The sequence below is a fragment of the Dermacentor variabilis genome, chromosome 9 (genome assembly GCF_050947875.1).
Source record: "Dermacentor variabilis isolate Ectoservices chromosome 9, ASM5094787v1, whole genome shotgun sequence".
Classification (NCBI taxonomy): domain Eukaryota; kingdom Metazoa; phylum Arthropoda; class Arachnida; order Ixodida; family Ixodidae; genus Dermacentor; species Dermacentor variabilis.
This window is the reverse complement of record NC_134576.1, coordinates 75,843,763-75,871,161: the sequence shown is the minus strand read 5'-3', so window position 1 is coordinate 75,871,161 and position 27,399 is coordinate 75,843,763. Positions and strand designations below refer to the sequence as shown.

The window sequence follows — 27,399 nt, the reverse complement described above, 5'->3', positions numbered from 1 at the left end:
GCACCGTGACCGAATTAGATTCTTCTAATCAAAGTTAGTTTTCGCTTAAATAAATACACGCATATGACATTCCTTTAGAAGTAGGTCCCGTAGCGCCCTCTGCTGAAAGGGCGCGACCTTCCATTAGAGACTAAGCGGGAAATGGATACAAAAAACACATAACGACGACGCGGACAAAAAAATCGCGACAAATGTTTCTCTCTCTCATTCCGTTTGCACAGACAGAGCGTAGGTCAGATGAAATAACGGCTCGTTTATTCCGGGTGAAATCCTCAACTTTTCCCGAAGTGGTGACAGAAATAACAGCAACAACGTGTGGCAGTGAATTGCGAATATATACTAAGTCAGTGCGCAAGCAAAGACCCTTTTCAAAGACAGTACACAGTCATTTAAAAAGAAAAGCAACATCAGAACGCATAGTAGTCACTGAGTGGCGAAATGATGGCGTCAGTGCGCCGGTGCCCACTGCAATAACAAAAACTCCGTCAACTTGGCTACGTATGACGTTTAAGACCACGTGGTACGACAATGACAGCGGCACAATTCCTGAACTCGAGAAACGATTCTGCAAAATCTTACAGCGCAAATAATGTCGCCGTGTAATGAAGGCATCGGAGCCTCAGAGAAAACTCATACGCGCACACACAAAAAAGAATAATATAGAAGAAAACTGAGTGATGTGCTAGCGCTGAAAGGCGAAGCAGCTTCCACAGTGTTCGGGAAAATTTCTGAATTATTCGTTGCTCTTGTTGGTGCAGTATTTGTTGCGGTGGTTGTTGTTGCTGCAGGGACCCGGATAGCCTCCTGCAATGCCGACTGCCTGGCTCACGCTAGTTGCTAAGGCGACGCGCAAGAGTTACGGTGGCTACGGCAAGCAAGAGCAACTGCGAAATGAAGCGTGACCCCGCCGACGAGCTGCAGCCTTCCAGGGCAAGCAGGATGTCTTGACCTTTGCCGAATGCCGCCTTGGCCGCTTTCTGGCTCATCGGGCAATCCGGCGTGAACGACTCGTCGAAACACATAAGCGTGACCGACATTAACCTGCGAATGCAACAACCATACAAAGAATAAAAGGCCGGAAATATACGATGAAACACGTGCATTGTAACGCTTGATAAAAAAAATAAATGTCTATGCACTTGTTTTTTGACGTATGCGTGAAGTACAGAAACACTCTTCTTTCGTAACCTCTTAACCGGAGTGACGTTTGCAGCAAGGTTGCTGGATTACGGTCAAACATTTTGACACGCTTAAAACAATGCTTTATGCTCTTCTCTTTGGAGTGTACGAGTGGGATACATAAACGCTCTCCTTACGCGCCTAATTTACCTATATGAATGGAATTTCCTCAAAGTTGCTGGAAAGAATATTGGGAAGCGTTCTGACGCAAACAGGTGCAGAGTCGGGCTTGTGCTGCAGGGCTACGCGCCTCATATTGAGGTATACTTGTGGAATACAGAAATCATTTACCTACATGTAACCGTTGTAAGAAATACGCGGATCTGTTCCATATTATGTGGTCGTGCCCAGCGGAAAATCACACAAATCGCGAAATAAGCAATATTGAGCAGTGGGAGGCCCTGTAGCTCAGCTCCGACCTTGACCTGCAGGCCAAGGTCGTCAAGAGAGCTGACTAAGCCGCCCGGGCCCAGGGGCTCGTGGCTGCCTAACAACAAGGTCACCCGTCCATACCTTGTTTTCAAATAAAGTCTTTGCTCACTCTCTTACGCTGCCGAGTTAAATTTAGTTAAATCCTGAATTAAATTCGTTGCGACCTTGCTCGAGGATGTACAGCGAAGCATTCTGGGTGCTTGTAGGTACACAGTCACGATAATGATAAAGCTTTAGTCTCTTCCCTTTCAAATACGCGGGAAACACGAAAACACTCACGCAAGACAACTTCTATACATAACAGAGTGAAATTTGCCGCAAAGTTCCTGGAAAAAGGAAATAGTGTGAAGCATCTCTCTCACAGTGTCACGCTTACAACAGAGTGCTGTTACGCTCCTCGTTTTTTTTTTTTTTGGGGGGGGGGGGTGTGTGTGTGGGGTGATAATCTTTAAGTTTAACGAAATTTTTAAATATCGCCGGTGACAGCGTAAGTCATTGTCCTTCAGCAGAGTTATCCCAAGGGGCGGTCATTACTTGCAGGAGAAACCAAAGCACATATTCAAGTTTTAACGCAAATTAATGAATTAATTCTTAAATAATTGCTTTACGGCGCATATTGCTATTAGCGAATTGTAGCCGGCGAGTCTGAAAGACGTATCCACTTAAAATGGATTTCCAGGGTTACCCCAGTTTCGAGATATTTCCCAATTTCCAGTTACTTTTGTGCCTCAATGAGTAAAACAGCGTTTCGCTAAAGAAATAAGCGGAACAAAAGTTTATCTTTACGGCGAGTTTGATGGCACATATCTCCAAACTGGCGTCATTTAGTAAATTCATTGTAATAGGATACGCTTTTGCAAACTCACCGGCTAGAATTCCTAAGTTGCAATATTTACCGTAAACTATTTAATTAGGAAGTTAATTAATAAATATTGAATTTAGTTGAATAATTTTTGTGCTAGTAATGCCCGCCCCTTCGAATCAACTCAAGGACAAGCATTATGCTTTCTGCAACAGGCGAGGTTTAAAAATTCCGTAAAAATTAAAAATGATCACCCTTTATATATGAAATAGAGAACTGCTACCCTGAAGTAGGCGCTTAACCTGAGTGAGATTTGCTGAGAATTTTCTGGAAAGAGTTATGGTGGAGTATCCTGGAGCTTACAGTTGCACTGTCCCGTTTAAAAGAAAGCGTGAGGCCTTGCATTTTCTAATGCGCATGGTGTACAGAAACGCTTTTGTTGGGCCACTATTAACCTGAATGGAATTCGTTGATTGTAAAAGGGAAAGTTCAATTCGGGCGCATCTTCCGGAGGCAAATTATTTATTTAGATCCTCAGGCAAATTACTGGAGGTGCCGGAAGTGGGAAATTAAAAAAAAAGAAAGCCGAGGACGCCTAAGCACTTCTTACGAGTTGTGAATGCGAAAGTATTGCCCTCCAATCGAACGCCGCTGAGTGGTCTATCGAATTTTGCGCCGCGAGTAATGTTTTCGAGTTTTGCTGCGGGGGTATGCTATCGATCTTTGCGATTAAATTGATGCGGGTCACTCTTTTGCACAGTTTCTACGTTAGCATATTGTCTGTAGACCGGAATGATTTGGAGGATATTGGTGAGAAACCAAGGACGCCTCATGCCATCGACGTAGCTTGCCGGACGAGGGGCCGAGGAAGCAGCAGCGACCACCAAGGCCGGCAGGCGCACGCAGCAACGAAGCCTAATTGGGGTGAGACTGCGCGCCTGCTTCCGAGAGCGAGACGGCGGCACCCGAACGCGCGCGTCACGTGACTGTCTCGCCCTGCTGCGTCGCCGCGTCGCTCTATCTGTTCCGTTGAGGCGCGGCGTCATGACGTGGCGTCGCGGCGATTCCCTCTCCCCTTACGCAACACTTGGCGCGCTGGCGGCCAGCCGGTTTTCTGATTCGCCCGTTCTGCTCCGTCCAGGCGCGCTCGTGACATGGCGTCGCAGCCAATGGGAATTTAGGTGCCGTTTCGATGCTACAGACGCCGGATTTTTCGCTCAACGGGTCATTTGATGCTTCCGCGTCAAAGTAAATAGTGATCCGTACTAAAAGCAGTTAAGGCCGTTCCGCACAGTGCAGCTATTAGGGCTATAGCTGGGATACGTCATCGTCGTCGTGGCCGCATAAGAATGGCGGAGAGGACACACGATTGATTTGAAATGGGACGCACTGGTGTAAGCAGTTGCGAGGCGCAGATGATGTAACGGGGTGTCGGTGTCAACTGACGTACGGTGCACACTTAGTTGCTACAGGCGTATTAAAGAGGCCGGTGGTTACACCACGAACGAGAGGTAAGTATTCGAGACCTGATTTTGTTTCGTAGGACACTGACTGTTAGGAAACTTACCTACAGCCGAAGTTGGCGGGATCCTTTTTAAGGCCCTCCGGATTAACTCCGTTCTGTTCCTCGCAGATGCGAGACTTTTCTATGTCTCGGCACTCAGAGGCTGTGCGGTATTCTGAAGCACGATCACGAGAAAGTAAAATTAATATATATCAAACGGAATCGATGGTTATTGGCTCTGAAAAACTGTTTGTATTAATGCAGACGCATTCCGATTGACGTCACTCGAGTCCGAGGACACGATTGGCGTAACTGATAGCACGATAGCTTCAACAATTGGGCATAGAAGTCATAGATAGAAGTAGACGTTGGTTACCAGAAAACACATGGAAACGCGACACGGTCACTCATTTCAAGAGAGGTCATTATAAAGGTATCCGTATTCACACCTACGACATCTGGATAAAAAAGAAAGATGAAAAAAGGTGCGGCCTGTCGTTTCAGGCGGCCTGCAATGAGAGCGAATGTGACAGCCGTAGTTGCACTCTCGACCGCTTGGCTGGGCCGAACGGCACTAGCTGCCGCGGGCATGGGACGCGTCGGGCGACGACCTTCAAAGCCCGTTCCTGACGCATTTGCTACAACGATCCCGGGCAAACAGTCCCCGGCTAGTAGCGCCGTGGTGGATGACACCGTTTTCAATGCACGCTGCAAGCCGCACCCTTTCGGCCGTGTTACACCGACGCATCGAGAGGTCGCAACTGTGCCACTGCCGCCATACGTATACGACGGATTGGGACACGCAGCGCATTGTCAAGTGGGATTGGATGCAGCTTTTGGCTATACCTCCGGCGCTGCGCGAACTCAAGAAAAACGACATAAATGAATAAGACTCCGCAGAAAGATACTGGATGTACCGGCTGACGTTATCGTAGCCAAGAGCGTGAATAACGTTTAAAAACATAGGGGCAGTTTAGCCCGGAGACGGGTGCATAGAAAGCGGTAGCATGGTTTCATCTCGGGACACTGGCTTCATGAGCAGCTTCGCCAGCCGGCTTGTTCCAGTCTGCTTGTTCCACTCCTCAAAGCTGGCAAATCCGCGTTGGAATTGTCATCTTACCGTCCAATAGCACTGGCCAGCTGTGTCGGCAAGGTAATGGAGAGAATGATCCTTACACGGTTAGAATGGTACTTGAAATTTTACAACTTCTATCCAAAGGTAATGGCCGGTTTTCGACGTGGCCGCTCGTCAATAGATAGCGTTATCGACCTGGTAACATACGTACAACACCAGAAACATCTGAAACGAATCACTGCGGCCCTATTCCTTGATGTTAAAGGTGCGTACGGCAATGTAGATCATCATGCAATTCTGGACGTCTTAGAAGCTGTAGGGATTGGTGGACGCACCTTTCGCTGGATATGCAACTATTTGAATGGCAGATCTTTCTTTATTTTGACTGAAGACTGACCAACGCCATCTAGTTATACCAGTCGTGGTGCACCGCAAGGCGGAGTACTCAGCCTTACCCTTTTCAACCTGGTGCTCGTTGGTCTCGCTGATTCGTTACCGCAAACCGTACAGCTCTCCATATATGCAGACGACATTTGCATATGGGCTTCAGGCGTGACACGTGTACAAGTCCGCGCACGACTTCAGAAAGCCTCAACGGCTGTGTCAACATACCTAAGAAGACAAGGCTTGGAGCTTTCCGCTGAGAAATGTGCACTCATTGCTTTTACTCGCAAATCGATGGCCCCGTACGCTTTGCGGATTAATGACCAAATTATACGATATAGACGAACGCACCGATTTCTTGGCGTCATCATTGATAGAGACTTGTATTGGAGCACTCACATCTCGTACATGACAAAGCGCTTTGCCGCCACTGTGGACCTTCTTGCGTTTCTCGGCGGGAAGTCCTGGGGCGCAACAGTACCGTCAATGTTGCAACTATATAAAGCACTGTTTTTGGGCTTCCTGCGGTACAGCTTACCTGTAATAGGAAATACTTAAGAAGATTTTAAGCGTGCCGAGAAGCACTCCTTCAGCTGGGAATTTCCTGAGAGGATCATTATAAATTGTAAGAAAAAACTGTGAGAAGTGTTTCACAAACATGTTTGAACTCCGAGAACACCATGTCTGCGAACGCGCGGTAAATACGGCACGTATGCGAAACGCTTATGTATGCACGGGTGATAGTCAGGCCTAAACCAGACATTGATAATCTGTTTTCAAACTTAAAATAAAGTTCGGTGCTTGTTTGAGAATGTAGTCTCGTGGCTTTTGAAAGTGCACTTTCAACTAGACCGCTAGTTAAGAGAAAAGTTATAGAGGAATCTTGCCCAATTGTTGTTGCTAAAACTATGTATCAAGGAACCCTTGATCCACATCGCGGCGAGTGTAAATAAATAGGAGTATGCCGTACTAGTGATGCGGGCACGGGCCCGCGACCTCAAGTGCCCTCGCCTAACGCACAACAACCGCACGCCACAAGACTACGACGATGTACACTCGCTGCTTGTGTCACATGATGAAACATACAACAGTAAATAGCGACTCGCTGATTGTTGTCATGAACAAAGCCCGCGTGGGGGAGCCGAAATGTGATTAAATTTCACTCGATGATTCACTTCGCGTTTGTGGATAAGTATTTCAGTGCCATACTGGCTGCTGTCAAGTTTTGGATTTCATCGAGTAAGCAGTACATCGGTGTGTTGGCAGTACAGTCCGGACTTCAAAAAAAAGATCTAAATTCTAAGCTGCACAGCCAGGCTTCAGAAATATTTAGGTTTTTTTTTCAGATATATTGCTTCTTGCTATAATTTAATGTCGACTCTAGTACACACCTTTGCTGACAATTATTGTGCTGTATGGCATGAGATGTAAGGGTTAAACGAAATGACTTACTTTGAGCTTAATGCTGCGTACATGCTTTCTATCTCTTTAATAATGGCGACAGTGTGAATAGCTCGGTAAGTTGCGGTATGGATCTCACGAGCGATGTGAAAAGAGCGTTTCCGGACAGAGACCGAGCACAAACTGAAGCGTTGAGACATGACTTCCAATTGGGCAAAGCACTGTGCGGGTTAGAAAAGATGACGCGGCATTTCTTACCTTGAAAGGCCTTGCGGTCGCAGATAAGGTCGCGAAGGGCTTCGTATCCGCTCTCCTGGCGACTGAAGTTCGATCTCACTGACTCCGGGCATGAGGCTAACCTCTGGTGGCACGGATACTTAGCGGTCACGTTCCTGAAGGAGAGCGAAGGACAACGAAAGATCTCAATGAACGGCCGCGGTGTCAGCGCGGCCACAGTTGGATTTTCCACTTAAGACATTTCCCAACGGTTCGACGTGGCCACAGGCCTGGCATACGACTCCGCAGCGAAACGCGTCGCCGTTCCACTTAGTATACTTCCGCGTTGCAAAAGGATGCAGCACAGAAGAAAACGATTAAGTGGAAGAGCGAAACATATCACGGTACACTTTCAGTCCTGGTATCTCGAAGGTGATGCTGGAGCCTTAGTTTCTGGCCAAAGGTTATGCTTGCTAATTTTTAAGTTACAACATACTGCCCAGAGCGATTGATTAAAAAGATAATAATTGAGATGTCGTAGATAATACAGCCAAGCCTCGTTATTTAAACGAAGCTGCAAGCGACACGATAATGCCTTCGTTATCTACAAAATTCGTTATAAGTACATATCTGTTCTTTACATGCTGATATCGGCGAGATAAAGTTTAAATTGACTTCTTTATATATGATAATTATTTATAACATCTTGACGAGGGCTAGTTGTTTCGTATTTAGTACTGAGGTTGAAAAGCCCAAGTAAAACAAGGCCTCGCACCAAACAGCGCGAAAACACAAAACACACACCACAGGCAAGCGCTTGTCTGTGGTGTGTGTTTCTACGTGTACCTTTTTTATTCGCGCTGCTCAATCTCAGTTCTACAGACCATTATTTATACCAACGAATTATTCCAAGGGGAAATAAACATCCTGGATGACCAATCAATTAATGAAACGTACACGAAGAGGCAAAGGAAGATTCGTTTTAGAAGCGGAGTGCAAGTGTATTCGACCGCTCAGCACAACGCCTGACCACGTCTGACCCCGCCTGACCACGCAAGATGTCAGCTCTGTTGCGGCTTTTCATACATTTAAGGAAAAACACCAGTGAACATTCCTACCTGCAAGCTCTTTCGAAGTTCCCGTCAAAATCTCCCCACAATCTGCTAAGGTAATATCTGTAGCACCCAGAGACCAGGTGTGGATAACAATCCTGCGATTGGGGTCCTGCGTTGGGAAAGGCAGATAAAAGGAAGCAAGTAACATTTTTTGAAGACGAACGTTCGGCAGAAGAATGAAGAAAGAGACTAACACGGGGTGTCCCGAAGTACAACCAAAACATGTGTCGTAAACCTGAGGCTTCCGTGTGAAAGCAAAACTATTCGCCGTTACAGGAGACTTGCCTGGACGCGACCAGTACAAGACGCCAGGCCTACGAGATATGGTTTTATCGGTGCTACGATAGGCAATTTCGACAATTCGTCATATCGCATGCACTGTAGAAGTTTATGTTGCCGTCAAGACACATATTATACGAACGGACGAGAGCAGTAAATTCCGAATGACGACTAAACAGTTATTGCATGATTACGCTTTTGAAGATACCTATATCCATAATCTTAAGGACGCCGTTGTCTTTTCTGCATGTACCTTTATCCTTCAATCACATGCGGCAATAATTCTTTCTGCACATTTCTTCTACAAGACAAGCTGTGCGCGAGTAGATTACAAGCAATGTTGCGCAGTCAGTGGGCTGTCAGAGAAAATGCACATGACGATAAAATAACCTTTAAAGAAGAATACGAATTTCATATTAGATTCGAGAAATTGGCCCCAGACAAAAGCTTTTAGGGGATACGCAGGCAGTGCCTGTTGCCCGAGAAGTTCTAAACGTAGTAATCGATCCTGTATCAATATGTATTCGAGCAGTAGTGCACCACACTCTAAATGACAATACCTCACATTTGATTTCAACTTTCGCTGTTTTACATAGTTCCATCGGTGTGATGTAAGCGAATAGCTCGAACGAGCGAACGAACGTGTTTCTTGCCGTGTCCAAACAGCGACCTATATACCGCCGACCTCCAACCAACCACGAAAACGGCCGAAAGAGTAAAAGAAACCACTTCGCCTTAAAAATAAATATTCAGTTTTCCTTATGCTTTCCTTGACTTCATTGTCTGTTGGTTCCATATGCATGCGATGCCCGTTGACTTGATATTGGTTAATTCGACTTTTCACTTGATTCGAAAGCATAGGAAACTGCCGTTGAGAAACGTAACATATATAGCGCTACGGAAGGAAAACTCCTTTAGCTTTTGCACGAAAGCAAGCCGCTTCCGTCAATTCGACCCCCAACGACCCCGACCCCCACCAACTCATGTGCGCCGTGGTTACAAAAAAAAAAAAAAAAAATGTAAGACATTCAGCATACAGCGCCACCACTTCGCTAATTGAAGAAAGTAACGACACCAAACTGTCCTGCAGGGATAATGACGACTGGCACTGCAGGTACTGAGTTATGTCTCTCTTGAGGATGTCAGTCGGCTAGTGGCTGACGATGACGTGTATTTAATGTGTTACCGTTACTAAGTAGTGTGTCGATGAGGTCAGTCTACTTCAAGCAATAAAAAAAATGGTTTGAATCAGTCCATGTTGCCACCGTTTGTTAATTTGACCTATCCGATAATTCTACAAAAACTGGTGGTCCCGCAAGGGTCGAATTAACGGAACGCGACTGTTGTAGTAATCAAGACCGTGCGTTTCGCGTAAAGCACTTGTTAAAAGGATTGTCAAGCAACACGGCATCGTTTCCGACTGTGGTCGGTATATCCGACCGTGGTCATGAGGACATGGAGCAGCGGCGGCCTTTTGAATTTCACAGTGTCCCAAGTTCTCAACGCGACGTCCGTCATAGGCTCGCGCCCCAAACGTTACATTACAACGAAGTTTTCTTTGCGAGCCCTCGCGGGGTTTCCTGACCTTGACTGCTGGGTGCTGCCGCTGTCTTGTATGGTTCATATTAATAAAGCAAGAAGTACGCGCCCTATGATGGGCGTGTAATGGGCTCCCAGTACAGCAGTTCCAAAGCCCTAACCATTAGGTCGCAATAGCTTTTGATTTTCGCTTATAGCGTTTCATTAACCCGTTTCCGAAAGCTTCCCTTCACATGGACAGCAACACGCGAGTTGGAACTGCGTCATTTATAAATTACAGGAACCCCACGAGGGCGACCTTCTGAAAGATACAAGGTTAATTAGAAGCCAGGATGACAGAGCTCTCCGAGGCCGCCTTTACACGAACTTGTTTCGGCTGACGAGAGGAATTAGCGCAACAACAAAAAGAAAGAAGAAAAAAGAAAAAAGAAAAAAGAAAGACGCGCACACAGGAAGTATAGAGTGTGCGAACGTGCGGAACTTTCGAATCAGAATAACGAATTGAGTAGTGCCCTATAATATTCGATCTTCGAATATTCACTATTCGTAAATACAAATTCCTTCCGAATATTTTCCGAACGATTCAGAACGTCGAATGCGCGCAATGAAACATAGAATCTGGGCTGAAATACAATAAATTACACCACCGCGCGCACAGTATATGGGCATAAAACACGAGAACCTGCCCAGTGGAGGAGGCAAACGTCGTTCAGGGAGCCGGACTTTTACCGGCTGTCCAGTGATAACTCGCTCTCTCCGATGGGCCCTGCGCGTGCGAATAATCTGCTGACGTGCATGCGAATAAGCCGATAACATACGACGCACGCAAGCAGCACCGCAAAAATAAAGGGGGCGGATTTGGTGCCCCGCCATTGTTCATGGCCGACCGTGAAAATTGTGGGGTTTTACGTGCCAAAACCAGAATCTGATTATAAGGCACGCCGTAGTGATTGGGGGATTCCTGATTAATTTTGACTACCCGGGGTTCTTTAACGTGTGCTCCTAAACCTACTAAGTACACCATTGTGCTGTGCATTTCGCCCCCATCTAAATGCGGCCGATCCTGGGATTCGATCCCGCGACCACGTGCTTAGCAGCGCAACACCAAGGCCACTAAGCAACCAGGGCAGGTGTATAACCGGCCGTCGCAGCGCGATTTGAAACCGTCGAAACCCTCGTTTTGGGTAACGGGCAAGGATACACAGAAAAAAAAGTAAACCTAAGAGGCGCCTCCTAATACTTCAAATGAACACTTAGCCAACGTTCTTTTTTTTTTTTTGTCGCGTGGGTGTCAAAAGAAAAAGAAAAAAATAAAGCGGGGAGTTTTGGGCGAAATTACTTAACGCGCTGGAGCAACACCCGCAGACAAGACTAGGCTGAAGTGTCACGCTTTTTGAAGATGCATTAAACTACGTATATGTCGAGTACGGAGATATCGTACGCCAGAAAAGTTGAACGAGCGACAGCGATGTTTCCCTTCTTTCCGTTTTAGCACTGGCTTTCGAGACAGCGTATAGTATATATGCACACTTAAGTATAAGCAAGCGGGCTTTTTTTTTTTCATCGAGAAACAGCGCAATTAAGTATCGTGTCGGACTTATCGTAGACAATTAATTGCTCGCAGTCTGATGGCAGTCGATTGCACTGAGAATGATCGTGAATGGTTTCTGAACAATTATTATTATTATCATTGTTATTATTATTCGTAGATAGATAAACATATATAAAACCAAAGTATGCACAGAAACAGAGAGAAGCGTGTATGCAAATCCCCACTCAAAGGGACAATCGGCCCACCCGCGTATAGAGAAACGAAACCGAGAACGAGCAGAGAGGAAGGAAAACCGCGACGCGTTTCACATCGTGCGCAGAGTACGAGTATACTACACCCGCTAGGAGTTGAGTCCCGTAAGCTGACAAGTAACAGCGCCCGCGGCCCTCGCATAGCGTCGAAGCTCGAGCTGCCGGAAGTAGTACACATAAACCGCCGAGCGCAGTTCGAGAAAGACCGAAGCCGACGGCGGGAACTCGGTGTTTCTCGGCAGCGCACGGCGGCCGACAAGACTGTCGAGAGTCGCGACTTCGTGCGCCGCCGCTCCACTTTCCTTCTCATCCCCTTTTCCCCATCCCTACTAAGAGAGCCTTGGGAGGAGTACCTGCTCGGCTGCTCCACCTTGGAAGCTCAACGTTCCTTGGTGGCGCGTCCGGGCAGCGGCCATCTCCAATGGCGTCCCGGACTATAGGGCTGCCACTCAGGCGCACAGCAAGCAGCTCTCTTATTAACTTCTTGAATAAAATGTTTCGACCACCACTACTAGCGAGATTCGCCGACGCGGAGCGAGCGAAACGAAAGCGCGACAACGAGCGACGGGATCGAAGCTAACGCACCTGCACCAGACGTCGAAGCGACTTCCAGGAGCAACTCGAGGACGAGGAGCAGCGCTAGGCGACGAAGAAACAGCGCCATTGTACTTCGTATTCGCACAGCCGCACCTTCCGTCGCCGCCACTCGGTTCACTCGGAAGCACCTCGCCTTAGCGAGCGCGACTAATAAAGCGCGCCGTAGGAGGACGTTATCGGTGATCGCTTATCTGGTCGTTATGTATAGGCTCGGAAACTGCGCGACATCGCGAGGGGCGCGGCTCATTTATGGCGGAGGTTCTCAGCGGTTTCGTTCGGGCGTTGCCATGCCCACCGCGACGTGCGTTAATCGGGTACTTCCGATCAAACACGGGTTAATTTAGGCGTGAATTTTTTTTACGCCCAGAGGTCACAATCCCTGGTTATGAGACGCCGAAGTGGTAATTGGGTGGACGCGGGAGGGACGCGTTCGCTTCGAACCGCCTGGGCTTCAAATTATGTCATTCGGTACTGCCAAACTTCCCTGTAAGATTTCTTGTTATAACGAAACGAAACAGAAACAAATGAGCACAGTGGGTTATGAGGGGCACCGTGTTGGAGGGCTCCGGATTATTTTGGACTACCCAGCGTTCTTTAATGTGCGTCCCATATAAGCGAGCGCTGGGCACGCGCATTTCTGCACCCTGCCTCCATCAGAATGCGGCCGCCAGAGGCGGCAGTCGCACCCGCGACCAGGAGTACAGCAGCAGATCGCTAGAGCTAATGAGCATTCGCAGCGGTTAAAACACCTCTCGTTAATTGTCGCATGCTTATTTGGGAGAGATCTGCAACCGTTGCGTGAACGGCGTAAAAAAGGGAAATAATTTTAATTTGAATGCTGGAAGGCGACTTGTGTAGCCATAAAACAAAATGTGTTTTTTTAATGAGGAAAGCGGTCCTTGTCAGTGGCGCTGCAGTTTCGAACAAGGTCAGGGTGTGACGTAAGCCCGAGCTGAAACGCCAATACGCACAAGGATGATGCGATAGGCTATCGAAGAGCGCTCTTGCCCCTCTTCGACTGTAAACTATATTGCTAATCAGTAAATCATCAATTTTTCGTCATTCGTAGCGCTTTAACCCTTATAGAAGTGAAATTAGGAAATGAAGCGACGGGATGGACGTACTTCCAACTCCTATAGCCTCGATTCCCAAGTAAACCTAGCCTATATATATTTGACGCTCATTGCAAGGCTGTTACTGTAGCATATGGCAAGGTTTTCTATCACTCTCTAGAGTAACTCTCTGTGAGTTAATACAGCAAAATGACTTTTTTTTTCCAAAATTTAATCCCAAAGTACGCGTGAAGGCTCAAGTACTGCTGGTGAGGTTCAAAAAGGTGAGCTCAAACGAAAGAAAAAAGAAAAAAGAAATTGAGAACGGAAGAAACCTGCTGGGTTATCTATGGCCCACGTTCGAGTATGCTTGAAAATGAAGTCTTGCGCTGTCTTCGAGATGTCAGGAAGTTGGTAAGCTCGGAAAGTTTCTCTAGCTTCCACAGAATCTAGAGAAATGGAGTTCTGCATCTAATTCGCACAACTCCATTTGCAATCAAAGCGTCCTGCACAGTTGGCTCTGAAGCGCACTCACTTTGTTGGGACGAAACTAGGTGCAAGGAGCCGAGCAGGAATGCCCCCAGAACCACAGCTGCTGAGAACTTGCGTGTCGCCATGCCCGTTTGTGCAGTAGCCCCAGCCGAGTCGAGTCAAGCCACTCCTCAGGTTTCTGCCGTCAGGAAGAGTGAATCAGCATAAGAAATCAGTCTGGGGTAATAATAATAATAATATTTGGGGTTTTACGTGCCAAAACCACTTTCTGATTATGAGGCACGCCGTAGTGGAGGACTCCGGAAATTTTGACCACCTGGGGTTCTTTAACGTGCACCTAAATCTAAGCACACGGGTGTTCTCGCATTTCGCCCCCATCGAAATGCGGCCGCCGTGACCGGGATTCGATCCCGCGACCTCGTGCTCAGCAGCCCAACACCATAGCCACTGAGCAACCACGGCGGGTCAGTCTGGGGTAACCAATCTGTGTTTTAAAAGACAGTGTTGCCAAATAACAGTCCCGAAACTTAAAAAAAAATGATAAGGGTGCTCCAGCGTTTAGTGTACGACACGAGAAAAGCTACTGAGCAGTCTTAAAAAAGGAGCGAAATACGCTGATTATATATGTAGCCGATCACGACAGTGCGTTCAACATAAGTACAAAAAAAAAAACGCTGATAATATGCAAGAATCCACATGCTCTGCTCGTGCGGGGCGTAACCTCGGGACCTCCTTCCGCACATTCGCCTATGTATCACTGCATTTTTTTATTCGTAATAAAGATTGATTGATTTTCGGTACATTGATGTATGCATCAACAGCGGAGGAACGAGAAAAGTCTTAGTACAAATAAAGGATTCTTCACCTGTCGAAGACAAGTCTGACGATCTGATTATGAGGCACGCCGTAGTGGGGGACTCCAGATTAATTTTGACAAGATGGGGTTCCTTAACGTGCACCTAAATCTAAGTACACGGGTGTTTTCGCATTTCGCCCCCATCGAAATGCGGCCGCCGTGGCCTGGATTTGATCCCACGACCTCGTGCTTAGCCATCCAACAACCTGTGAATAACGGTGTGGAGCGTGCTATAGTTCTTACGTTTAACGAAAAAGAAGAAATACCAGAAAAAAATAACGCGGCTACTGAACGCCTGGCTTCGGCTACTTTTGGGTTATTCCCTCCAGCCGTTTGGCCGTTTGTTGTGCGATCATCTGGTAACACTGGAGAACTCGACCAAGTTTGTGCAAATAATAATAATAATAATATTTGGGGTTTTACGTGCCAAAACCACTTTCTGATTATGAGGCACGCCGTAGTGGAGGACTCCGGAAATTTTGAACACCTGCGGTTCTTTAACGTGCACGTAAATCTAAGCACACGGGTGTTTTCGCATTTCGCCCCCATCGAAATGCGGCCGCCGTGGCCGGGATTCGATCCCGCGACCTCGTGCTCAGCAGCCCAACACCATAGCCACTGAGCGACCACGGCGGGTAAGTTTGTGCAAAAGTATGCAAAAGAAAGTTATTAAAGAAGTACTATGTTCTGATGAGGTGCACTACATCTAAGCCAAAGATGGGGTTTCATTTATCAGGTTCAATAATCCGGTAACACTTCACCTCGGCAATTTGCTTTGGCCACGCTTTTCGCCCGCAGAACTAACTTTTGCGAAATTTACGCGAGGTGTAAAGGCTATGCAATAATATTTCTCATCGTAAAAAATGGAAGTGATGAATGAAACAATTAAAATTTAGTATTATATAATTTTTTTGGGCAAGCGAGGGAAACTTCGATAGAAATAGAGAAATTTCAGGTGATTCGCGGATTGGCAGCCCTGGTTCAGTTCAGTCTCGGAAAACGGATGGGACGGCCACGAGTTCTGCGTTCTCCCGAGGAATGGGCAGCGTTCGACGAGTGGCGGTGAGAACTCGCCCGTGAAAGGGCTCGTCGTCGGCGCGCCGATCCAGCCGTTAGAGCAGCCCGAGCCGAGACAATCCGACAGCAACAAGAAGATGCCAAGCTGAGTCAGCGGGAGGCCGAAGTGATCCGGCACCGTTACCAGTGGCTTACTTAACCTCGGACGTTCGTTAATAAAACGGAGGCAGCCTTACCCGTCCCCTTTTGCAATAACACCCCTCCCCTTTCCACCGCAGCGTCTTCGGCGCATTTTAATGTGGAATAAACGTGCTTTCATTCATTCATTCATTCATTCATTCATTCATTCATTCATTCATTCCGCGACAAAGGTCAAATGCACGCCGAACAAGCTTCGCTTGTTCGGCGTGCTTCGAACAAGGGCGCGTTACAGGTCCCCGAGCCCACAGGGGAATGTGCCATTGAGCTTGGGCCCTTACTGCACCATCACCAGAATCAGCCCGCATGATTGTTTTTGTCACCATCGCGGACACATTTCCTTTTCGAGATCCTAGCCATAGACAGCTTCGCCGTTAAAAAAGACATGCTATTGAACTTCAATCACGGGACAAGTAAAACTTCTTGTGGCTGCACTTACTGAATTTCGACTTGTGTCCACAAAGCAAAAAGCAAAAAAGAAAAAGGAAAGAAAAAATCCCGCAGAACCCACGCACTGTGGGGATCGATGTAAGCGCAGCTTTCTGTGCTGTTTGCGTTCATTGACGATATTTGGCAATGATGTTGGCGGCCTACGACAGTCGTGATGATGTGAAACGTTACCTCACGTGTACCCCATACGTATAGTACACAGAACACACAGAGAGACGTGTTTGCTCGAGACGTTGTCGCGCGCAAATGTTCGTAGCCTGCGAGGAAGTTAGCACTGTCATTTTCTCTCACACGGGCGCACCGCATCGTTGCTCAGCCATTGCTTTGCTTGCGCGTTGTCGTCCTGACGCTGCGGTGCTTTATATAGTGCGGCTTTGCGTGGGCACGCCCTTCGTCAGTTGTCCGCATGTACAAACTTGCGCAGTATTTATTTTTCAGAAATAGCAGAAACCTGCCGTATAAGAACCTTGAATTGAAAATTTTCGCAGTCTGCCCGCAAGATGTTACCAGGTCTAGTAGTATAAGGTTTCTTTTATGGGGGGGGGGGGGGAGGGGGAGAGACCCCAAACGAAGCACGCTCTCTGACAACGCATTTCTCTTCTCCCGCGATCATGCCATGCATGCAAACGGCTACGAGCGAAAAGCGGCTATGATTGACTCATTTCGTCAGGGCGTTGGCTTTACGCGTTCTCTGGTTTCCTCTTTCTACCTTACTCTCTCTCCTCTGGGATGTCGCACGCGAGTAAAAAAGTAAGCGCTGCAGCTTCTGCAATGCTTTTGCGGGATGCTAACGCGTAATTATAGCCCTCCACAGGACATTGTATTGATTGCCAGGAAGTTCCAGAAGGCGTTGTCACAACTACCAGAGATCGCGAGAGGGTGCTATGGCGACGCCTACGAAGTTCTCGCTGGAGAGGGCTCACAAATAACTCTTCCGCGTCCCTACCGCGTACGTTATACAAGTTCTCAGCGGCGGCGGCAGCAGCAGCAGTGGAAAAGTGGAAGGAAAAAGCTAAGAAAGCTTCGCTTTAAAACTAAACAGTAAGGATGTCTTCAACGAGAGGAGGGGATAGCAGGAATGATGTGGTAAAGAAGAGAACTATACTTGCATAGGCACAATAGAGCGACTAGGTATAGAAGATATCCGTAGTCGGCTTTGTTGCGTTTCGCCTGCGACACGTGGTTTTGCCGGCGCGACTGCGGCGGGGCGGCAGACATTTTGGCCCGATCGTCGTCGCCGCAACACTCATCGCCAGGTGTTTCCAGGCGCGTCTGCGGCGATGCGACCGCCTAGGGATCCTCCTCGCATTCCAGTCATTGTGCCCGAAACAGGCAATGCCAAAGCAGGGATCTCATTCCAGTTATTGGGCCCGAAACAGGCGATGCCAAAGCAGGGATCTCGTTCCAGTCATTGTGTCCGACCGGCAGCGCCACGACAGGGTGCTACGAGATCGTGCGCAGCGCCACGACAGGGTGCTACGAGATCGTGCGCAGCGCCACGACAGTGTGCGTCACCATTAGCCCATTGTACATTCACGTGCTCGTCTTTTGAGGGGTTCCTTCTTGCCCTCAACTGCGAGAGTATAAAAACAGCTGCCCCCGGACGCCAAAAGGAGGGCTCCGATTTCTTCAGTTGAGTGAAGTGCTCTCCCGTCTCTCTACTTCGGTCAAACCTGACCGCCAACTCTTTGCGATGTTAAAATAAACAAGTTGTTTCGTTGTTACCAGTCGACTCATGCTTTGCCGGGACCTTCGGATGCTTCCAGTTGTACCCCAGGCCGCCAGGCCAACGCTACCCTTGGGGCTTGCGACCCAGGTACAACCACGGCCGTCAGCGCCGAGTTCCCAACAGATCGTACAAGCGGTCGGATCCAAACATCTGGTTGGCAGCGGTGAGATCGCCTACGACTTCAAACAACTGTCTGCCAGCGGTGAGATCGCGACAACGGAGGCCAGCAGCAAAGAGATGCAGTTGACTGTATGCTGAGCAGCTCAACGACGATCCGGGAGCAGTGCAACGAGCCCTGTGTGACGACTGGTTGCCTGCAGCGGAACGACTGCGCTGGACTCTTGGCTGCGAAGTTTGGTGAGTGCGGGACTTTCTTCTTCTGAGCTTTGCCAGGCTTTTTGTTAGTGTCAGAAACAGAGCTGGTAATTGTGGTTGTCGTTGCTGCCGGGTTAGTTTGCGGCAAGACAATAGTAAGCAGTAGAGAAAGCAGCATTCAGAGCAGCCATGGATTTGAAGTCGTTGCGCAAACCGAAATTGTTGGAGCTTGCAAGAGAGTTGGGTCTGGATGTCTCGGACAAACTCAGAAAACCAGAACTGCTAAAGGCTATTCTTGAGTTAGAGGCTGAGGATGACGAGCTGTCGGAATGCCTTGAGACTATTGAAGAGAGGGAGACTGCAAAAGAAAAAGAAGAGCGTGAACGTAAAGAACAGAAAGAGCGAGAGCAACAAGAGCGTGACCGTCAACACGCTTTGGAAATGAAGCGTCTTGAGGTAGAAATGGAACGCGCTCGTAATGGAAGTCAGGCACACGGTGCAGGAGAACGCGTATTGTTCAAAATGACTGACCTGATGCGGCCGTTTAAGCTTGGAGAGGACATTGGTTTGTTCCTGGTTAACTTTGAGCGAACGTGCGAGAAGCAGGGGTTCTCTCGGGAAACGTGGCCACAGCGCTTGCTCACTTTGTTACCCGGCGAGGCGGCCGACGTAGTCGCTCGCTTGGATAGAGAGGAGGCAGAGGATTTCGACAAAGTAAAATCGAGTCTGCTAAAAAAGTACCGGCTGTCTGCGGAGGCGTTCCGTCGGAAGTTTCGGGAAAATGAGAAAGGCAAAAGTGAGTCATATACAGAGTTTGCGTATAGGCTTATGTCGAACATGCAGGAGTGGCTCAAAGAAGAGAAAGCGTTTGGTGACCACGATAAAGTTCTGCAGTGCTTCGGGCTAGAACAGTTTTATAGTCGGTTACCGGAGAACGTGCGATACTGGGTCTTGGATAGGCCAGACGTGAGTACGGTGGCTAGAGCCGCTGAGCTAGCCGAGGAGTTTGTGACGCGTCGAGCTCGCGGAGCTAAGGACGGTCAAAAGGGTGAATTTGGCTCCAAGTCTGAGAGGCCAAGGTTCACGAGCATGAGATTTAAGGGGGACACGCGTAGTGAGGATGCGAGTGAAAGCAATCCGACCAAACGTAAAGAGACGGCAGCCGAAGCCGAACGCAGAAAGCGGTTCGAGATGAGGCGAGCGGGCGTTTGTTATACGTGCCAGAAGCCGGGTCACTTTTCGGCGCAGTGTCCGGAAACAACACCAAAAGTTGTGTTTTTTTCAATAGGCAGCACGGACGAGAACATGAAGCTTCTCGAGCCTTACATGCGAGACCTCCTCGTGAACGGGAAAGAGTGCCGAGTGCTTCGCGATTCCGCAGCTACGATGGATGTAGTTCACCCGTCTTATGTAGAACCCCATATGTTCACGGGCGAGTGCGCATGGATCAAGCAAGCCGTGGAAGCTCATAGCGTGTGTCTGCCGGTAGCAAAAGTGCTTATTGAAGGACCTTTCGGAGCGCTTGAGACAGAGGCGGCAGTGTCATCTATGCTGCCACCCCAGTACCCGTACCTATTTTCAAACAGGTCCGATCACCTCCTGCGCGAGAAGGGGCTTTTGTTTGGTGAAGCTAGTGTTCAGGCCTTAACCAGATCGAAGGTTCGGGAGCTCGCTGCAAAGGCGGTAGTTGCGGGGCCGACGTTATCAAACAACGAAAAAGGGTCAGAGGCGCAGCAAGCTGATATTCAGAGCACGCCCGAACTGAATAGACTTGAGTCTGTAACGTTAAAGGCGCCAGATACTGGAGAGGAAAATCCCGATTCGGGAAAGTTAGAAGAGCTATCTACCGATTTGCTCATCGCGCCTACGTCAGACGGACTTGATAGGTTGCTAAAAGTCAGCCGGTCGGCTTTGATAGCCGAGCAAAAAAAGGATGGCAGCCTGGAAAACGTGCGCTGCAATGTCAAAGAAGGTATCGCCAGGAAAACTGCGCGTTTTGTGGAAAGAGGTGGAGTCCTGTACCGGAAGTATCTAGACCGAAGAGGAGTGGAGTTCGATCAGCTGATCGTGCCTCAATGCTATCGTCAGGATCTGTTGCGCTTGTCACATGGGGGTTCGTGGTCCGGACACCTAGGAGTTAAGAAAACTAAGGACCGTCTCTTGCAAGAGTACTATTGGCCAGGGTGTTTTCGGGACGCAGACCATTTCGTGAGGACATGTGACACTTGTCAGCGGGTGGGCAAACCAGGGGACAAATCAAGGGCGCCGTTGAAATTGGTACCTATCATAACGGAGCCTTTTAGACGGCTCGTTATTGATACAGTGGGACCTCTGCCGGTAACAGCCACGGGGTACAGACACATTTTGACTGTGATCTGCCCAGCGACAAAGTTCCCTGAAGCAGTGCCGCTTAAAGAACTCAGCTCAGTTGAGATAGTTAATGCACTACTGTCCATTTTTGCGCGAGTTGGTTTTCCTGCAGAAATTCAATCAGATCAGGGCACAGTGTTTACTAGCGCTTTGACGACAACTTTTCTCGAAAGGTGTGGGGTAAAGCTGTTACACAGCTCAGTGTACCACCCACAGTCGAATTCCGTTGAGAAGCTCCACTCCGTCATGAAGCGCGTGTTGAGAGCGTTGTGTTTTGAACATCGAACTGACTGGGAGCTGTGTCTGCCTGGGGTGATGTTTGCTTTAAGGACCGCGCCGCATGCGGCTACGGGGTTTTCGCCAGCTGAACTGGTGTACGGTCGCTCGCTTCGATCTCCGCTTCGCATGCTTCGAGAATCGTGGGAAGGTAGGGGCGACGACCCAGTCGTGGTGGAGTACGTACTTAAGCTCCTCGAACGCTTAAGAAGGGCACAGGAGTTGTCAGGTGAAGCAATGGCAAAGGCCCAGCAGAGGGCCAAGGTTTATTATGATCGGACAGCCAGGGCCCGTCGTTTTGAGGTTGGCGATGAGGTCATGATATTGCGCACATCGCTAAACAACAAACTAGACGTGCAGTGGGAGGGCCCAGCACGAATTGTTCAGAAACTGTCGGACGTTAACTACGTGGTAAGTCTGCCAGGAAAGCGGAAAGCACAGCAAGTTTACCACTGTAATCTGCTCAAACCTTATAGACAAAGGGAAGCAGTGGTGTGCATGATGATAAACGTTCCTGAAGAGCTTCCGGTCGAGCTTCCAGGACTAGGCTCAGTGACGAACAGGGAAGACACCGGTCAAGTCATTAGTGACCTTATCAGTAAAGCACCGCTGTCGCCCGAGCAGAAAACCGAACTACACCAGCTATTACAAGAGTTTCAAGGTCTGTTCTCTGAGAGGCCTGGTAGGACTTCTGTACTTACTCATGATATAGAACTTACCTCCCCAGAGCCAGTACGATCCAAGGCGTATCGGGTGTCACCCCGCCAGAGCGATATTATGAAGGCTGAGGTAAAGAAAATGCTACAGCTCGGTGTTATTGAGGCAGGTGAGAGTGATTATACCTCCCCTTTGATTTTAGTTGAGGTACCGGGCAAGGAACCTCGTCCTTGCGTCGACTACCGCAGGCTTAATTCCATCACTAAGGATCAAATTTATCCGATCCCTAACATCGAGGAGCGCCTTGAGAAAGTTAGTAGCGCTCAGTTTATTTCCACCCTAGATCTTGTCAGGGGTTATTGGCAGGTTCCACTTACAGAAGAGGCTAGTAGGTATGCGGCGTTCATTTCACCAATGGGAACATTCCGTCCCAAAGTGTTGAGTTTTGGTTTGAAGAACGCGCCATACTGTTTTTCAAGCCTCATGGATAAAGTGTTGCGGGGACAGCAAGAATTCGCTTTACCGTATCTAGACGACGTAGCGATATTCTCCGCATCCTGGTCTGAGCATATGACACACTTGCGGGCAGTGCTAACCCGCCTGCGCGAAGCAGGCTTGACAGTCAAGGCTCCTAAGTGCCAGTTAGCACAGGCCGAGGTTGTCTACCTCGGTCACGTGATTGGTCAGGGTCGTCGCCGCCCCTCTGAAATAAAAGTGGCCGCTGTGCGAGACTTTCCGCAACCGCGCACAAAGACCGATATTCGGTCGTTCTTAGGTGTCGCCGGCTACTATCAGAGGTACATCCCTAGGTACTCTGATATCGCGGCTCCCCTGACGGATGCTCTAAGAAAAACAGAGCCTCAAACAGTCGTCTGGGACGAGACAAAGGAAAGAGCTTTTAGCGCCCTAAAGAGTGCCCTAACAAGCCAGCCTGTGCTACGATCGCCAGACTATACAAAAGGGTTCATTGTTCAGTGCGATGCTAGTGAGCGAGGCATGGGCGTTGTACTGTGCCAACGGGAAAATGGAGAAGTAGAACACCCCGTCCTGTATGCTAGTCGTAAGCTGACCAGTCGTGGGCAGGCGTATAGCGCCACCGAGAAAGAGTGTGCGTGTCTCGTGTGGGCCGTTCAGAAATTGTCATGCTATCTAGCCGGCTCGAGGTTTATCATTGAGACGGATCACTGCCCTCTCCAATGGCTGCAGACCATCTCTCCCAAAAATGGCCGCCTCCTGCGCTGGAGCCTCGCTTTACAACAATATTCCTTTGAGGTGCGTTACAAAAAGGGGAGTCTCAACGGTAACGCCGATGGCTTAAGTCGAAGCCCCTAACGTAGGAATCAGCCTCAAAATTGTTTGTTACTGATGTTTTTCTTCCTGAGGCAGGATTTTTTTTAACATATTGCTTTTGTTTAGTGTTTCAAAGTGATGATATGCTTTCTAGTGCAATTTTTCAATTTGTGGACGCGTTCTGAGTGATGCTAGACTACTGTAAGGAACTAGGCAGTGGTATAAAAAGGGGAAAGAGCCTGGCAGGGCTTAGTGAGGGTTGTGCCGTGCTTGCTGACTGAGCGGTTGAGTTTTCAGCGTAGTTCTAACGCTTGCCGGGAACGAGAACAAAAAAGTGAACTCTCCCGAAGTCACTTTGCAGTGTCCCGTGCGAACCTGAACGAGAGAACGAGGCCTTCTCTGTGCGCTGCGCTCAAGAAACGTCAAGGGACGCCCGACTTCGGTTATGAGCATCATCGAGCGACATCCCTCCGGACAGCGGATGCAGTCCCCTGTCCATCGGGATCTCCTTCCCCCGGCGGGGCGGTCTGTTGCGTTTCGCCTGCGACACGTGGTTTTGCCGGCGCGACTGCGGCGGGGCGGCAGACATTTTGGCCCGATCGTCGTCGCCGCAACACTCATCGCCAGGTGTTTCCAGGCGCGTCTGCGGCGATGCGACCGCCTAGGGATCCTCCTCGCATTCCAGTCATTGTGCCCGAAACAGGCAATGCCAAAGCAGGGATCTCATTCCAGTTATTGGGCCCGAAACAGGCGATGCCAAAGCAGGGATCTCGTTCCAGTCATTGTGTCCGACCGGCAGCGCCACGACAGGGTGCTACGAGATCGTGCGCAGCGCCACGACAGGGTGCTACGAGATCGTGCGCAGCGCCACGACAGTGTGCGTCACCATTAGCCCATTGTACATTCACGTGCTCGTCTTTTGAGGGGTTCCTTCTTGCCCTCAACTGCGAGAGTATAAAAACAGCTGCCCCCGGACGCCAAAAGGAGGGCTCCGATTTCTTCAGTTGAGTGAAGTGCTCTCCCGTCTCTCTACTTCGGTCAAACCTGACCGCCAACTCTTTGCGATGTTAAAATAAACAAGTTGTTTCGTTGTTACCAGTCGACTCATGCTTTGCCGGGACCTTCGGATGCTTCCAGTTGTACCCCAGGCCGCCAGGCCAACGCTACCCTTGGGGCTTGCGACCCAGGTACAACCACGGCCGTCAGCGCCGAGTTCCCAACAGATCGTACAAGCGGTCGGATCCAAACAGCTTGTAGAGTGACTTCCTCGGGAGACTCCTCACGGATAAATCACGCACGAGAAGAACATGACAGGAATTCTGTCAAGTATTGGTCGGCCCTCCGGATGTCAAAATCGGCCCTCCCATAGGGCCGATTTACGCTCGAGCCGGCCGTCGCCGCAAGCCGCACCGCACGCTTGCGGTCGCGCGGAAAATTGCACGTATCCAGCACTTGTGCACAAATTACCGTTTACACTGCGTGCACAGTGTATACCTTACACATTGTAAACCGAAATTTGTGCACAAGTGTTCGATATGTGCAAATCTCTCGCGCGACCGCACGCGTGCGGTGCGGCTTGCGGCGATGGGCGGCTCGAGCGTAAATCGGCCCATAGTCGAAGGTGGGAGCGCCTCCAAGCCTGAATATATAATGTTCCGAGACAGTCCATGGCGTCCGTTCTAGCGCACCTGGACAATAGACCATTGTCAGTTGCAACCATTTTCACATATCGCCGACAGAAGACATCGCAGCTGAAGGCGACGAAGGGACTACTTCGGTTTATGAAGGATACGGGCTTGGACAAGCGGCTGTGACAGTGATGTCGCGTACCGCGCAAGAGTGACGGACTGTAACTGACGATGTGTTTGCTGTGTTATGTGCTCTCTCTCTCTCTCTCTCCTCCCATCTTTCATCCCCCCCATCCCGCTCCCATGTGTAGGGTAGCAAACCGGTTACGCTACACTGGTTAACCTCCCTGCCTTCCTTCTCCACTTCTTCCTTCCTTCCAAGCGCTCTGAACTGGATCGCGGCGCTCCGGGTGCGTCAGGCGAACGCGTGTACCGAGAACTCCGTTTTGACCAGCCGAATGCAAAGCGCTACGCATAAAGCGCTCTAGGGTGCCGGAAATCCGCCAGCAGAATGTATATAACATTAATTTCACTGAACGCCCGCGGAAAGTCGCAAAATGAGCGCGCGTGCGCGGCGGTAACTAACAATAAAGGCTTAAACAGCCAATCAAAAGGCTGCAGTATACTCCACCGTATCAATATGTTCACTAACCCGCATAGTTGCATAGTTTTTCTTTTATTATTGCGTTCCCAGTCACCGTGTTTGCATTAACTTGATCAAATTGAGAGCTGAGCTACAGCCTACGGCACAGTACACCATCACAATTGTGTCTGTTGTTTCTTCAGTTAAAGCGCCAAATGTCACATTTTCCGGGCGACCACACCGTTAGCCCAATGCACTCATTTTGCGTCGTCGGGTTGAAAAACGGCTCTTTTATAGTTATCGCGAATTTTTTAAAAAGTCTATTAGTTTTAGACGCAGCTGTGCAGCGGTAGTTACAAATCAGTCTTAATATTTACCAAAGGATGGCTCGCAATGCAGCAAATGAAAAAAAAAAGTTATTTACTAGAAAAATGGCCCCTCATGAACGATATAACTCTTACAAGCCACGACAAGATTTAGAAGAAAAAAAACACACAGAGATTTTCAATTAAGATTTGTGTTATAGATACGTAGGTACCGGGAACAAAATAAGCATTATATTGATGTCCAATTGCGTTACTAATGTTCTTGCTTGAAACTTCAGCATTGTCATTTTTTGCACAAGTCGTTTCAGCGGCCACTCTCTCTGGTTATTGAAGAGAGGCGAGTCGACGTGAAATGATAATTTTTGCTGACCCCGATTTATGTGATTCGCATCAGAACTGATGCTACTATTACGGGTGCAGTCATAAAAAACCAAGATTTATAATGACCTTCTAAAGGAAATAATATTAAAGTGAATGCTGTACTTGCATAATCGAAGTCAGCTAGTACGCGAAGCATAATAATTGGCAAGTAGTGCCTCCTCGAGCTGGGAAATACGTACTCAAAATGCACAATAAGATGCATTACTGTCCCAGCTAACAATATCTCATACTACATTTTTTTTTTCAGAGTAGGAACTTGTTAACTGGGGCAAGAGGGTATTTTATCTGGCACATTGACTCATACGTATCTAGTTCTCGACAGAGAATTTCAAGTTAAATTGTGTTGCTCTACGTACTAGCTGACTTCATTTCTGCTACCAACATGTGGCCTGCAACATGCGGTGAATATGTGTAGTAGAAATTAGAACCATGCTGGTCATATATCACAAAAACACTTATATCATTGCAATGTATGCACCCTAAACTTATTAAATAAATGTAGTTACTCAAAATAGTTATCTGCGATATGTGGATAGAATCCGAAAGGGCGCCAGCGCACGCCCGACAGTGAGGGTAGTCGAGTAATTAAATAAATAAATATCGCAAAAATCTTGTCGAGCAAATGTAATGTTGTAGTGAGGATCCCTACTTTTTTTTTATAATCACACACAGTCATCCCTGTAACATCTGGAATTGGTTTAGCTGAGTGTTAATGCAAATTTTTCTTTTCTTTTTTTCCTTTTTATGTCAGCACAGCTATTTTGCCGTGAACGGTGCCATACTGGCCCATTTCTCCGGCGCCACGAAAGCCGAAAGTTGTCCAGCTGACTTACCCCTTAAGCTGCCCTTTCGCTGTCCAGCACACACACACACACGCCCACGCTCCGGCGCAAAATTTCTTCGCTTTCGACACTCGCTACCACGTCAATTGGGGCGAAAAAAGGAGACTCTTCACGGCGACCGAGGCGAAAAGAGCAGCGCCTACGAGCACCCCGATGGCAGCCCCGCGCTGTCTCAACTGAACACCGGGCGGGCACGTGTTCGACGTGAACTGAGCCCTCGACGCCGACTCGGCGCGGTCGTAAAAAGCGCGCGCAACAACCCCACCCTCTCTCCTACGGGTGGTATTGATCCAAGACACTCTTCCTGCAACCCCTGTAGCCGCGCGCGCTCTCTCTCCTCCGCAACTGTTGCGTTGCGCAGAGAGAGAGAGAGAGAGAGAGAGAGAGAGAGAGAGAGAGAGAGAGCGCATGCGCTGCAACTGCTGCTGCAACTTGCACGCGCATGTACCTCGTTCCGGCACTACCCTCCCCCCACGCGACCTTGAGAATCGCTGCACGTGAGAAGAGGCCACGGCACAGTTTGGTTTCGGCCATAGAGTTGCCTACAAAATAATTTGCTAGAGGGAATCGTATAGGGATGGGATCGTCAAGTTATAGAAAGGTAATAATTG

At 48.7% G+C, this 27,399-nt stretch overlaps 1 protein-coding gene across 2 annotated transcripts; it reads right to left on the bottom strand.

The window, feature by feature from the left end:
• Window positions 1–233: 233 nt before the first annotated feature.
• Window positions 234–27,000, bottom strand: LOC142556986 (uncharacterized). 2 transcript variants are annotated; one of them, XM_075668480.1, is made up of 6 exons: window positions 26,780–27,000; window positions 13,914–14,048; window positions 8,112–8,217; window positions 7,036–7,169; window positions 3,981–4,092; window positions 234–1,041 (listed from the first exon to the last, which is right to left on the bottom strand). In XM_075668480.1, exons 2-6 carry the CDS (start codon window positions 13,993–13,995, stop codon window positions 831–833), a joined length of 645 nt encoding a protein of 214 aa, XP_075524595.1. In that variant the 5' UTR covers window positions 13,996–14,048; window positions 26,780–27,000; the 3' UTR covers window positions 234–830. The 2 variants fall into 2 exon arrangements, with proteins under 2 accessions (XP_075524595.1, XP_075524596.1); XM_075668481.1 differs by lacking the exons at window positions 13,914–14,048; window positions 26,780–27,000 and adding an exon at window positions 12,315–12,454.
• Window positions 27,001–27,399: the final 399 nt, after the last annotated feature.